The sequence below is a fragment of the Oryza sativa genome, chromosome 7 (assembly GCF_034140825.1).
Source record: "Oryza sativa Japonica Group chromosome 7, ASM3414082v1".
Classification (NCBI taxonomy): Eukaryota; Viridiplantae; Streptophyta; class Magnoliopsida; order Poales; family Poaceae; genus Oryza; species Oryza sativa.
The window spans coordinates 8,420,336-8,435,743 of NC_089041.1; the positions used below are offsets into that span (position 1 = coordinate 8,420,336).

At 48.2% G+C, this 15,408-nt stretch overlaps 1 protein-coding gene and 1 pseudogene across 1 annotated transcript; one reads left to right on the forward strand and one right to left on the reverse strand.

Moving 5' to 3' along the window:
- Window positions 1–7,632: 7,632 nt before the first annotated feature.
- LOC9270130 (myricetin 3-O-rhamnoside 1,2-glucosyltransferase UGT709G2-like) lies at window positions 7,633–10,246 on the reverse strand (annotated as a pseudogene).
- A 2,156-nt stretch (window positions 10,247–12,402) lies between these two features.
- LOC4342842 (uncharacterized) lies at window positions 12,403–15,085 on the forward strand. The gene is made up of 2 exons (XM_015789243.3): window positions 12,403–12,779; window positions 14,668–15,085. Exons 1-2 carry the CDS (start codon window positions 12,621–12,623, stop codon window positions 14,830–14,832), a joined length of 324 nt encoding a protein of 107 aa, XP_015644729.1. The 5' UTR covers window positions 12,403–12,620; the 3' UTR covers window positions 14,833–15,085.
- Window positions 15,086–15,408: the final 323 nt, after the last annotated feature.

Here is a 15,408-nt window from a genome sequence, read left to right on the forward strand (position 1 = left end):
GAGTCCGTACTCGAGGAGAAAGACTACCCTGTCGTCGACTACATGTTGATTATCTATGTTGCCAAGTCAACGACAGCTAGATAGGTTATCCCAAATATTGTACTTGTGTAATCCAGATGAATAAAGAGCAACACTGGCTTCGACCAACAGGAGTAGGGCTATTACCTGTCAGCTAAGGGGCCCGAACCTGTATAAATCCTTGTCTCCATCTCTTTTACCTCAATCTTGCATATGCCCTGTTACCAACGATCCCCATACCATGCAAATACCGTAGTCAAGAACTAAAAAGTAGACAAAAATTAATTAAGGGTGGTTGACGAGGAAGTATAGTTCTCTAGACATTGCTATGTTTTGAGACACATTTTAAAATTAAGAAAATGGAGGAATAAAAAACATAAATATAAGTGCAAAACACATACAAACTACTGGAATAACCATTTGATTTGATTGGATCGAAACAAAAATATAGAAATTTGAGAAGAGTTAAATACTTGAAGAAAACTTAAATTTCTTTCAAAAGTTGTATGTTGTGAGGTATTTCATAAGAATTTCATAGAATTCAGTAGTATCTAATCCTTCATTTTAAAAGGCTATGTAGGGATAAAAGTTCAATAGAATTGAAGTCCTCCTAAATTTCTATGCTTTTCCTTCAAATCAAAGGGTTCTAAATGCTTTTCATTTAAATTGCTAAGCAGTGAGTTTCTTACAAAAGTATACATTTAAAACATAATTTCATTTTTTTAATTTATAACAATTAATAGTGGATTAATCGTGCACTAATAACTTATCTTGTTTTAAGTGCCATCAAAATTTTCAACAAAAATAGAGCCTAATCATTTTGCAACTTCTAAAGAAAACTATTGTAATACTTCTTTTATATTTTATAATTTAAAAAATATCTGAATTACCTCACCCAACTATAAAAGTAGAAATTCCGCATCTGAAACTCTTTAAGCCAGACAAATCGTAGCTTAATCTGAAGCAGGTTCAGTTTTATGTGACGCATGTATTGAAATCTAGTCGGCGTAAAAAAAGAGAGGAAAAAATACTAATTACACCCCCCCAAACTATCGCGGTCGATCGAATTACCCCCTGAACTTAAAAACCAGATATTGCTCACCCTAACTTTCAATACCGGACGAATTACCCCCCTCGACCCAATCCGGAGTGGGTTTGTCCTACATGGTGTATATGTGGCAATCCAGTCAGCTCTATATTTATAAAAAAAAAGTGTGGGACCCACCTGTCATACCGCATCTCTCTCTCTCGCGCATGGCCGGAGGGCAACGGTGCGGGGACGGTGGGCGGTGGGCGGCAGCGCGTGGGGGTGCGGCGGCGGTCGGTCGGCGTGCCCGACGGAGTGCGAAGGTGAACGGTCGGTGCTCGGGGAGGTGGAGGAGAGAGGGGGAGTGGAGGTGGATGGGGAAGATGAGGAGATGGAGGAGGAGGTGATGGCTGGCTCGTGCGGCTCCTAGATGCCCCTGCGCCCGAGCCGCGATGGCCTGCTGCGGCCCTCGGTCGCCCCTGCCGCTCCTGCGCCCAAGCTGCGATGGCCTGCTGCGGTGCGTCGTGGTCCTTCCATGCCCGAGCCGCGCTGCCGGCTGGCTGCTAGGCAGGGCCGCCATCCGTCCCCGCCACCGGCGCATCAACCGCCGCCTCTGCCTCCGCGTTCGTCGCGCCCACCACCTCCGCCGATAGAAATCTTTGCGGGCCTCACGGGGGCTGCGCCGCCGGCCCCGGACGGGTGGAAACCTGGTGGTCGCCGCCACCCACGTCCTTCGTCGCCGCCGTCCTCGTCTCACTCCATCAGTCACACATGCATGATGTAGAGCAAAGAGATACAGAAGCAGGCACGCACAGCTCCTTTTCGGTTTTTGCCATTGTGGAAAAAGACTAGTCTCCATTTGCAGCACATGGTGAGCACCAGGAAGTTTCTCTCCAAGTGCAGTGCAGCAATGGAGCCATGGCAAAAAATAGTGGTAGCAGCAAACTAGCAATGCACCAATGCAGAAGTGCAGATGCACAGATGGGAAGAGCAAGTGAAATGACATGAAGTAGAAAATGCGACTACACCTACTAAATTTGTAACTGAAATTCGCTCCCAACCCACTGCTGAGGCCACCGCCGTCCTCCCGCCACATCGCCGCGCCCCGCCGCTACCTTCCTCGACACCGCCGGTCACCCGAGCTCGCCCCGCATCCACCGCTGGCCGCCCGAGTTCTCTCCGCCTCCGCCTCCGCCTCCACCGCTCGCCGCCCGAGCTCTGCCTCTGCTGTCGGCCATCCGAGCGAGCGGCAAGCGAGCAAGGGAGAGAGAGAGAGAACAGAGGGATGATAGGTGGGTCTAGGAGTTTTTTTAATTTTCTTGGCTGACTGGATTGCCACGTTGGCACCACTTGTGCAAGTTCAAGTCGAAAACAGCTCAAAACTGTGCTTAGGGGGGTTATTTGTCCGGTTTGTATAGTTGGGGGCGAAGAATGTCTGGTTTTCGGGTTTAGGTGGGTAATTCGGTCGACCACGATAGTTCGGGGGGGGGGGGGGTAATTCGTACTTTTTCCTAAAAAAATATGCAGGACGCAAATGTCATATTCCTTCTTCTTCTTCAATTCTTATCACCCCTTTCTCACTCTCCTCCCTCCCCTTCTGAAGCGCTCGGCGGTGGCCGGCCCTACTCCTCGGTAGTCGGCACAACATGGGAGGTAGAGGAACTCTAATCCGATGAGAGAAGTTGCCACATGTCATGCAGGGGGAGAACAAAAGGCAGATAAAAAACCAGACCTGCACCAGGAGTGCGTCCATGTCCTCCCGGAGCGCGATGATGGGGCCATCGCCGCCGACGCCGCCGGTCCGCGCGACGGGCCACTGGTAGGGGACGCCGATGGTGTCGAGCTTGGCACGAAATTCTGGGATTCAAATTGAGTGGCGGAAATTCGGTGAATTTCGCCCATCTCGGTGCAGCCCAAGACAATACTAAATCAGCCAAATTGTATCGGCCCAATTTAAATTTTCAGACTAGCCCAAACACCAAACAAGCCCACAAATATCGTTCCTAGGTATAAAAGTGCAAAGTCCACTCTAGAAACCCTAATTCATTCACTTTCCTCCTTGTCCCCTCCCTGGTGGCGGTAATGCTTAGAATCGGTCGATCGGGGGAGGGAGAAAATCGGTCGTTCCCCTCCCCCACGCGCGCACCCCTGGGCTCACCCACATGTCCCTCCCCTTGTTCCACAACAAATGTTTCACCTAGTGTACTCACAATGTCTCACTATGTATAGATGTAATGTTGCAATGAATTGAAACATTCTTCTACAACAAATAACCCACATATTTTGGAAACCCTCTACTAAGGGAATTCGTTTCATTTTTTGTTCCACCAAAAATGTTTCATCTAATGTACTCACAATGTTTCACTATGTATAGATCTAATGTTGCAGTGAATTGGAACATTCTTTTGTAACAAATCATCCACATATTTTGAAAACCCTCTATTAAGGGAATTTGTTTTATTTTTTATTCCACCAAAAATGTTTCCCCTAGTGTAATTATAATGTTTCACTATGTATAGATCAAATGTTGCAGTGAACTGAAACATTCTTTCGCTATTTTCTGAAACATTATTTTTATATAAGGTGAAACAATGCCCGATTTAAACGATTGAAACATTTTCGATCTGCTTAGTGAAACAATTCCGGTATACTTGGTGGAACATCGTGCAACATTTAAAAATAATTCAATAATAAGCTCATTTTTTTCGTTGGAATTTATCCATGTGTGGTCTTGTTTTAAAGATTTAATTGCAAAGAATTTAATGGTGCAATTGGATCATGATTTGGATAAATAATTTAAGAGAAAAAAATAGTTTAAAGTGGTTTTGCACGCATGCGTCATACTGATGTCAGCGCCCGATTTTTCCCCTCTCCCATCAGGCACCCGACGTGTAGGCTCCCCCCTGGTGGCGGCTGTTAGATGGAGTTGCGAGATGCAAGCCACCACAGACGTCGGAGCAGCGCATCGCTGTCCTCCTCCTCCTTTTCCCCAACACCTGAATCCTGGGCATCCATCTTCCCCTTCCACCATCTTTTCCCCAGGTCCACAATCCTCATTCTTGCTAATGCTCTCATGTGGTCAAATCGGCAGTGGTTGTGTGCGCAACACTGGCGCCGGTGGTGAAGGCAACAACATTAGTGAGGAATAAGGGTAATGCAATTGGCTAGCATTGATGATGCTACGTGTTTACACCCAAATTTGGCACATAGGTTCAAATTAAGGAAAATTGCCAAGATTTGGGAAAATCGCCGGTTTCCTCTATAAGGCCGGTATAATCGTCGTTTGTTGTCTAGTCAGACCGTTGCTTAAGGGCCGGTCTGACCAGTGGCATGTGGCCGGTCAGACCGACAGAGTCCGAAACCGAGTCTGTTTTTGTCGGGTCTCGGGATTCCTTACTCGGGAGGCTATGTTTCGGGTTTTCTTTGTTTTCATCCCAAGTTGGACGTGGAGGAGGATATGTAGGAGGAAGAACAACCAACCCTATATATGGGACAAGGCTAGTTGAATTGGAGGAGAATCTACACACAATCTAATTTAGCCAATTGAATTGCTTTTTCAAAATTTTAATCTAGTTCTAGGCTAGTTTGTCCATCTTTATCGATTTGTGCCGTAAATCGTCCGCCTTCGCTGCGAGAGTGTGAATCCTTTGTAGGTTTGTCCCGAAACCTTCCGCGTGCCCACAAGACTGGTAGTTATCTATTGTTTTATCTAAATCGGTTCCGCTAGCCGGTTTAATCTATCAAAACCTATATTGGTCTAGCTTTTGCTAGATTGGGGTGGTTGGCGACTCTACAATCACCGCAAGGAATTTAGGCATGTGTTTGATTTGGAGATGGGATGTGATGGGATGGGTCAGTTCCATCCCTGTTTTTAGGAATGGAATGATTCTGTTTTTTGTTTGGTTGAAGGGATGTAACGAACTCTGTTTTTTGTTTGGTTTGAGGGATATGATGGGTTGGAATGATCCTAACTTTTGTTTAGATGGATGGATGAAGATAGGTTGCCTGGATACAGTTACCTCCACACATCACTTGGTGAGGTTACCTCTCATAGTCTACCAACTACAAAATAATATTTCTACATGATGATCACACTATTTAAAAAATAAAATACCATTCATATGACTATATTTGAAATTAAAATACAAATCACACGCATAATAAGCTCCAACAGCTTCATTTCTACAGCCCTGGGCCTAAGCACTCGTTCATTGCACCCAAGAAAAGTGGAGGCTCTGGGATTTCCGCATATTGGATAAGCTACCAAACTTAATAAGAAGTTCAAGTCATACACATACATACGAACGGAGGAGATGAGGATGAGCAAAGACCAGCAAGAAGAGAGGTGGCACCACCACCTTCCTGCTTGCGTGCCGCCTCGCCCCTACTCGTGCGCTGCCAAGCCCCTTCTCGCGTGCCTGCTCAAGCCCCTGCTCACGCCGCCGCCACCTCGCCCCCGCTCGCGTGCCTCACCCCTGCACACGCTCGCGCCGCCGCTTCGCCACTGCTCCCGTTGCAAACCCTAGGAACAGAGTCCAGAGGAGATAAGAAATGAAAGGGGAAAAATGAGGTGGTGAGGCGTATTGATGTTACTGCGCGTGAGGCGCGAGTCACGGGCGCGGAAGTAGGATTGTTTTGTTCACCACTTTTCCCGGATGACGGGATGAGGCTGTCCCGAATATCGAAGGAATACTAGCTTATCAGTTATTGATTGTGCTTATGCCAACAATTAAGCTATGCATGATTAATTGAGGGCCATAAGCATTCGCATAGCATGTGAAAACCCACTTATATTCTCACAGTCGTAACAGACTTGTACAATGTACTAATGAATAGAAGAAACTAAGAAAAGAATTGAAAATTAGCACCTGAAGAAGATCCATTAAAAGCTCATGTAAGACGGTGATTCCATGCACACGCGGAATCTGTTAGTAGTATTTGTTTGTTACTGATTGCACGAACGCGGTCAGACAGAGTAATTAGCCACGGTGGTGACGGGCTTTTGGAAGGCCCAACGAGATTAAGATTCGGATCACAACCCAAATAGATCAGCTTGCAGACGTCGCATACGCCGTCACCGTGGTCGTACAAGAGTCGGACGCTCGTGGTCGTACGTAAAGCATTTTCCGTGTGTAAATCACGTTTCATACAGATGAAACACATTTCTTTTATCTCTTACTCCCTCCGTTTTAAAATATTTGACACCGTTAACTTTTTAGTACGTGTTTGACCATTCGTCTTATTCAAAAAATTTAAGTAATTATTTATTCTTTTTATATCATTTGATTCGTTGTTAAATATACTTTCATGTACACATATAGTTTTACATATTTCACAAATTTTTTTAATAAGACGAACGGTCAAACATGTGCTAAAAAGTCAACGGTGTCAAACATTTTGAAACGGAGGGAGTAATAAATATCATATGAGATGTCATCAGTTTAGCCTATGTGGCATCTTATTTAATGAGATTGAAACTCCGGGAATAACCATACAAGAGTGCACTAAAACCATAAAAATATTAATAACTCTCCCATACCACGTTTACCTCGGTAACAAACTTGACACATGCCCCACTACTTCCAAGTCACTAACAACCAAGATATTACTTGTTAGTCACTAAAAACCAAGATATTACTTATTAGTTGTAAAGTGTTGTGTAAACGAATACATGCATTAATGTTCATTTACTCCCATACACAGGTGATAAAGCAAACTTAAATTTAAGGCATGAATACTAATATGATGATTATTTAAAAATATCATAGAAAAAATACATGATGATCAATGGGGGAATCAGAGGAAGCACAGGTATATATATGGTCCCTCATGGTTTTCATTTGCTCAAGGGTTTTCCGAGTGTGGGCTCACTAGTGGAGAAACCATCTTTGGTCGGTCGACCAAATTTCACAATAGTCCAGATTCCATTAAAAACCGGGACTAAAAACGATATGATTTTTAGTCCCGGTTCATCCCCTGTCAGATGTATGTCAGGGGGTCGAGGATCTTTAGTCCCGGTTACCAACCGGGACTAAAGATTACCACTTTAGTCCCGGTTGGTCATACCAACCGGAGTTATCAACCGGGAGTAAATATTTCTCTTTCACATCTGATCGGTTAAGTCCTAAACAGATATTTAGATAAGATTGGAACATCCCCTCTCTTCCTCTTCTCAGATCCAATCCTCTTTCTCCTCCCCTCCCCTCTCTTCCTCCCCTCCTCCCCTTCCTCTTCTCCTCCCCTCTCCTTCCTCTTCCTCCCCTCTACTCCGTCTTCCATCAGCCGGCCGGTGGCGGGTGGCGGCGGTGCGGCCGCGAAGGGGGAGGCGGCGGCGGCGCGGCCGCGTGCGGGGAGGCAGGCGGTGGCGCGGCGGCGGCTGCGCGCGGGCAAGCAGCGGCCGGGCGCCGGCTCATTTGTTTGTTTTTTTTTAATAATTTGTGTTTCACTGGATGTATAATTTTTTAGATTTTGTGATTCATTGCATCGCATGGATCTGAGATATATAATTTGTATAATCTGTGATGTATTTAATTTGTGTGTAGTTTTTTAGGATTTGTGATGTATTTGATCTGTGTGTAGGATTTGTGATGTATTTGATTTGTGTGTATAAGTAACTTAATATTTGGGATGTTGATTTGGGGATGTGCATCCCATTTGATTTGGGAGAAAATACATGGATTAACCCTAGCCATTAAGCAAATCAACAACAAAACAAAAAAAAAGAATCTCGAGGAACTGTCGCTTGCCCTCTTTAGTCCCGATTGGTAACACCAACCAGGACTAAAGATTTCCCCTCTTTACTCCCGGTTGGTATTACCAACAGGGACTCCCGGTTATTTGAACCGGGACTAAAGATAGCGATATTTAGTCCCGCATTCATAGTCCCGGTTGCAAAGGATTCTAAACCAGGAGTAAAGAGCATTTCTCCACCAGTGGCTCATCGTCTACCTTGCTGAGCTCCCTGATGAAGCCGACGAGCCGCTCAAACTCCAACGCCGACGAACCGCCGTCACCGGTGTCCCGCTTCACCTGCTCCGCCAGGCGACGAGCAGACCTCCTGATCTCGCCGGACTCCATCGCCTCCTTGACCGACCTCTCCACCACGCCCCTCTCGCACGCGTCCTTCATGTCCACCCTGTTCCCCCACACGGCCCCGACGAGGCGGCTGTTGATCTGCTGGTCCGCGAAGAAGGGCCAGCACACCATCGGCACGCCCTCCGCGACGCCCTCCGCCGTCGAGTTCCACCCGCTGTGCGTCAGGAAGCACCCCACCGCCCTGTGCCGCAGCACGTCGCGCTGCGGCGCCCATGGCACCACGCACGCTCCGGCTCCGGCCACGTCGAGGAGGGCTTGTCGGAGCAACGCGTCGTCGTGGTTGTTCCCGGCCATGTCAGTGTTAAGCGGTTTGTTGAGCTGATCCAAAGGATCATCCTATCCGTGACATGTGACAGCCGGTGCATGTGCATGTATATCTCTAGTTAGCTAGATAAGGTTTGTTGCATGCATGTGATATTATCCTTCCTGATGTTTAGGAGATTGAAACCAACTAGCGTCGCTCCTGTATAAGCCACGATCGGGGCTTTTCCGATCTATTATCAACACGAACGCTACGTACAGCGAGAGTACGTGAGTTTCCTCCCAGAAACTTCACAGTCAGGGCGGAGCACCCAGAGGAAAGGGTAGCCGGCGGCGAGGAGCCCGGAGAGGAGCTCGGTGAACTGCTCGTGGGAGATGACCGTGAGGCTCCCCAGGCTGACGTACACCACGGACTGGTTGGGTTGGCTGTCTAGCCACGCCATGCACCCGTCGTCGTGGCGCCATAGGCTCGTGGCAGCCGCCGGCGCCGGGGACATGGCGTGGAGCGGCCCAATGGCGAACACGTCGCGCATGTGCCGCGCGAGGTGGGTCAGAGCTGGGTGCTCCAGGGAGATGGCCGTGTTGAGGAGCGCCCTCGCGTTGCGGCTGTGCGCGGTGGCGGCGACCACGGATGTCAGTAGGGGGTCGCCGTGGGTCGTCGTCGCGGCGAGGTGGCGGCACTGGATGGGGAGGTCTCGCCGCCGCAGGAAGCTCTCCATTCCTGGGACGCCGCGCACGCGCTCGTCGAGGCCGTCGTCCCCGCCGCGTCCGGGGAACGGGAGCTCGCCGAGCTCGATGAGGCTGGGCACGGACAGGTACGCCAGGACGGCGCTCGCGCTCACCGTCCGGAATGCGATCGCCGGCATGCCGAGCTCCTCGGCGATGTCGACGGCGAACGGCAGTATGCCGTCGGCGACGACGCACGTCCGTACGCCGCGGCGCGCACCACCAGCGAGGCGAGCAGGGCGCGGTACGCGGCGCTGCCGGTGGTCCGCAGGCCCTCCATGAGCTCCGGGAGGCCGTCGACGCGGCGCGGGTCGTCGTCGGGGAGGCCGTCGGGCACGGACAGGAAGCGGAGCCGCGGCGAGATGGCAGCGGCGGCGGCGGCGGCGGCGCCGAGGCGGCGGAGGTTGTGGTGGGTGTGGAGGAAGGTGACGTGGAGGCCGGCGCGGAGGAGGGCCGTGGCGAAGTGGAGGAAGCAGTTGAGGTGGCCCTGCGCTGGGGCCGGGAACACCAGCACGTGCGCCGTCGCCATGTGCGATCCTTCCTGCACCAGCTCGGCGCGGCGGCGGCGTCCATTTAAGGCAAGAGAGATCGATGACGGAGAAAAGTGAGGCAGGCATGGTTGGTGGCGCCGAAGACCGTACCGTCGGCCGGCGGCGGCGCGGGAGGAGGCGAATTCCGAGTGGCTCGGCTGCTGATGCTCACGTCCTCTGCAGGTAAACGCTGACCTGCAGACAGAGTTAATTAAGGAGAACTCCTACCTCATTTAGCAAGTTGCTTGTCGTCACTGCTGACTGGTGGAGAGTGGAGACATCGTAATGATTCATGTTTTGATAAGAGCCAGGTTCATACATGATGAAAATTTATAGCAGCCCATGAACTTTTATGAGCAGGTCCTAAGCCATAGCATAGAGTACCCGTGACTTAGGTTCATCACTAGATCAACCACGTATTTTCCTCATGCTTGCTCTCCCAAATCACCGGGGGCTTTTAAGCCATGGCCAACGCAGGGAGCACTCTCACCATCCATGTAAGCAAAAGTGATCACAGACCCGGCTAAGGATGTCTCTTACACAGTGCAAACCATTCTTCTATCCTATTTATACAATCAGTCGGTCACATTTTATATTTAAACCCTTCGGTTATTTTTATTCGCATATAAGTCCAATATTTACAGTATGCTCCCTAGAAATCACAAACGTATATAAAGGCTCACCCTTTCTCTTTTCTTCTACCTCTCCCCTTCCCCTTCCTCATCCCTGGCGGCGCCGCCTCCCCCATCGCCTCTCCCTTCCCAGCAGTGGATCGATCCATCGGAGGTGGGGATCGATGCGCTGGAAGTGGGGATGCGATGGCGGTGGGGATCGCCGCGTCGGAGGTGGGGATCGACACGACGGCGGAAGGCATTGATGCGGCGGCGACGGATCCACGCGACAGCACTCGAGGTGGCAGATCGGGTCGTCCGTCGCAGGTAGGGCTGGATACCGAGCCAGCGTAGCTCAGCTCACTATAACTCATTAGAATAACGAGCTAGCTCGGCTCGGCTCGTTATGTTAACAAGCTAATCACCTAGCTCAGTTCTAATCGTTTGCTAGCTCGAGCCAGCTTGTTTAGCTCGCGAGCCAGAGAAAGAGGAGAAGGGGGAGTCGAGGGGAGTCGTTTGTTGTCGTGGTCCCGCGGATTAATCGACAATGGATTGATGAATCCTTCCATGGGACTGTGGGACATGGTGCTGGTGAGGAGCTTCTTCCTCGAGGCTGCCATCTCGGAGCGGCGGCTCGTCATGCTTTCCCAGCCGCGCTCGTCCGAGTGGTGCGGCCGCACGGCAACCGGTGGTAGCATGAAGGAGGTCCTGGCCATCGTGCGCCCGTGCGGTCGGGTGGAGCCGTCGCTATGGGCGACAGGCGGTCTTGCTGCAGGAGCTCCCGGCGCGCATGGTGGTGGCCGTTGGGCTTCGACCGTGCGGTGGAGGCGCCGATTCTACGAGAGAAACTTCGCGTCAGATGGGGAGGGAATAAGGTTGGGGTGATGGGGGGAGGAGATAAAGTCGATGGCTTGGTGCTAAATGGGCTTTGTTGGGCCATTAACCTAGCAACGGAATCTGCTATGTTGTGTTCTTGGGCCTGAGCATGCGAGTTCAGCTGTAAATGTTGCGGCTCGTTTGGGTCACGAGCAGCCCATGAGCAAGCTCGAGCTGAAACATGAGTTCATCTCGTTACAAAAATGTAATGAGCCGAATCGAGCCAACCACGAGTCGCTAACGAGTTACGAGCTTTCCATCCAGCCCTAATTGCAGGTGGAGCTTCTCGGGTAGGCTCTTCTCTCCAATCTGCCCCCTCACCATCTTCTTCCCCAGCGCAGGAGCATCAACGGCGTGGGGCGACGGCTTTAAGGCGAGGCATATCCCCAACGCGGCTCCTCATCCGTTCCTCGTCAAAAAGCTAACGAAACTACGTGGCTCTCTGCCGGGGTCGCGACGTTCTATCGGGGTGCGGTCTTGGCCAAGCTGACGCAAATATTTGTCTTGGGAGGGTTGAAACCACGCTCCAGCGTGGAGCGTTGGCCATGACCTTATAGGTTACTCTAAGGCCATTAGCAATGCAGGTCACACACTACTGAAACTTCATGTGCCAAATAAATTTAGGGATGATTTGAGCCACAGCTCCCACAGTGCGAGTTGCCTTTCAAATAGTATCAAGTGGGCCCGGATTCAGTAGTATAGCATACAATAACCAATAACCAAGACTGTGACGCTGGCGCAGAGCCATGCTCCTGTCGTTTAGCCTACAACACAGTGAGTAACTCGCGAGCGACCAAATGGGGAACCAACTCACGACAACGTGGAGGCCCGATTCCGACATATCGCAATGAATCCACGAGCCACGTATTCGCACTGTGAAAGCCCTAACACCATCCTCTCAAACCTGTACGGTTGCATTCAAAGGCTGCATTTAGTCCACAGCAAAATTGAAAATTTGGTTGAAAATGGAACGATATGATGGAAAAGTTGAAAATTTGTGTATATAGAAAAGTTTTAATGTGATTAAAAAATTAAAAGTTTAAAAAATTATTTTGGAACTAAACACAGCCAAAGTTTGAGAAAAAATAGCCAAGGGAGAGCCGCTCTGACGTGCACTCTACATTCTAGAAAGCTGCACAAAAGTCTCGACTCGACGCGGTTTTGTGTGGCGCCGCGAGTTTCCTTTGGCAACCAACCAAAGTCGTCGTCTTCCTCCTCTCGCACTTTACTCCCCTCCCCCTCCTCTCCCTCTTCCCCCAACTGCAAAGCAGCTGTCCACCTCCACGCTCCTCCTCCTCCCCCAACCCCAACCTCTCCGCCTTCCCTCTCGCCGGCGGCGGGGATCCTCATCCGCCCCGCGACGCCCGGCCCTAACCGCGGCGGAGATCCGTGGAGGGTGGGGGGACATTCTTGGTAATTAAGCCGCGCGGCGCGCGCCTCCCCTCTTCTTCTTGGATTCGACGGGGTGGCGCGGGGATGAACACGAGGCCGGTGGTGCTCGTCTTCCTCCTGCTGGTGCTCGTCATCACGTCGCAGTTCGAGTGGAAGCAGCAGATCGGGGACGCCGCCGCCGACCCCGCCGACGCGCGCCGCAGGCACCAGGGCCTCGCCAAGGAGGACGCCGTCAAGGAGAAGGTGAGAGCGAGCAATCCATCCTTCTCCTCCTTATTGTTCGGGTTCTTTCTAGTCGCGATCTCTCACTTCTTTGGATACAGCTAGAAGCAAAACCAAACCTGCCCCCCAAACCATCCGTCACATTTGGTACTGTATATTTTTCTCCTTTAATTGAATTCAGTTAGCTTTATTACTCTACGATCTGAAATCAATTCAGATACTGCTTTAAATTTAAATGGGGGATCAACATTAGAATTCGATATTGCGCCTGTTTTCTTCGGCAATCAACTGTTGAAGAGGTTAGGATCGTGTGACCATAATTAAGGGATGTTCTCCAGGCTAGAAAGATACTACTGGTGATGACAGGACGCACCAACTATCACGACCTTTTCATGAAAAAGAAAGCTTTCTTCTATTGGAAGCATCAGGGAACCTTGCGTCCTCCAATTATAAGATCTGGCTTTTGAGGTTGAGTTGTGCTGCAAAGTACATCCAATTTCTTCTATTCCAATGTGATATACTACTAATCGCCAGTTTCTTGTATCTTTAATTAAATTTTGGGCAACTTCAACTTTGCTTGTAAACATTTTTTTTTGTTAACCAGGCTAGGGTGTTGTTTCCTTAGGGGTATACTAGCCAGTTCCCTGAGGAATTTCTGACTGTAAATAATGAGATACTGAATGTCTGTGCAAACTAGTATGTCCACTTCACGGTTCCAAAAATAAATGAGGATTAAGAACAGGTTGGCAAATGTGATCTTGGAAGGAAATGTGTACAAAGATGATCATGTGGGCACTATTTAAAAATTCTACAGATGCACATGTTCTCTCTCTGTTTTTTTTTTTGTCCAGTGCACATTGTCTGCAAGTATGCATGTCCTAGGTTCTAACACGAACAACTTCCTACATCCATCATTTCTGTAAATTCTTAAGCATGCTAGTCTTCCTACATCCATCATTTCTGTAAATTCTTAAGCATGCTAGTCTGATATAGGTGTAAATCCTTCTATGAATATTTGTCTGTTCCTGTTTGTGATGTACCACGAATGTCATTCACTTTCAAGAATAGGATTGAGATGTGCATGAATTCTACGGATCCCACATATAACTTTGACCAGTACACATATGTTTATGTGAATTTGGAGCTTGTCTTACATTTGTGAAGGAAATTTAAGTCCTGGTATCCATGTATTGCCAGTATAATGATTCGTGGAATCCTTGTGACAAGCATATAAAATATCGGAATAATTTTGGTCTCGGTTAGCGAAAGTATATTTTAAAGAAAGTTGGCATTAGATTAAGCATTTTGGCTCGATCAATTGATATCTCGAATCTTGATTATGATTTGTAAATTGAATATATTTAGGTATAATTACTACAATTCTGAGATCTATTGTGACTCTTCTGCTACTGTGAGCATTTAATTTGCTGACTATTATTCACTTATTTTCTAGCATGTCTTCTCTTTCCATTTGGCAAGTGAAGATCAGTGCCTGTGAATGCCCTTCATAGTTTAGGCCATGTCATGGGGAGTCCATTCCTTCGAACAACCTTGTAAGGAGAAGTTGCTGGACTCGGTTACTTATAGCAAATGATTATCACTAGTGACTTTGGAGTATTGGTATTTAAAATGCTGGGACATGTCTAATAAAGATTAATCGAAATGCTAGACTTTAAATCATGAACATAAGATGTTGATCTATTATATCTGTTTGATTGTAAAAGAGGTGGAGCAATGAAGGACAGTAATTTTATAGCTAACCTGGAAATCATAAAGATGCAAGATTTGACTATACTGGTGTCTGTTGTTTGAATACGTTCTTCTATCTTGCTCTATATTGGTTTACAAGGCCATGATTCTTTGCATAGTTTTCTCATTGAAGATTTACATGCTATTTTTCTATCTACAGATAATATTTTCTCAGGAGAAAAATATTCAACAACTTAACGAGCTTATTGAGAGCCTTCAGCGGCAGCTCCTGCATTGCCGTGGTAGCAACAACACTGTCCACACCACAACAGTTTCTCATACTGAAGTTAGTGAGGTGGACGGGCAGGAAAGCATTGATGATTGATGGTATTGGTAGATAACCTCTTGGCAGGTTGTTCACTGATTCTAGTACAGAAGCCAAAGAACAACGGCTGATCAGGCAGCACCATACTCTACAAATGCCATCTAATAGGGAGGTACCAAATCACACTGTATTGTACACTTGCTACCAGTGTTTCTCTGGTAAGATTGTAGAGAGCTGTAACATGTAATATGTTGGTTTTAGGTCACGGCCACTAATTCAATTGAAAAGTTGCTTGATGATTCTTTTGTTGTGATGATGGATGTCTCTGCCCCAAAAGGCTCAATCTTTTTGCACAATTGCAGAGCCATATTTGTACTGTACCCTTGAATGGATTAGTTTCAGTTAGCTAGGATGCTGTCGGATGTTCAGTCAATATCGTATGGAACATCGCCTTGCTGTGCAAATCCTTGAACTTTAAGTCATCAACTATGCCCACTCTAAAATGCAGAGAGGCAGACATTCCTCCACTAAGCAGATGCAAATGAATCTTATTTCTCCATGTGATGATTGATAAAATTTGTAAGGTTTGAATAATAAGTATAACAAGACCAAACTTGTAACAAATCTATCAAATTT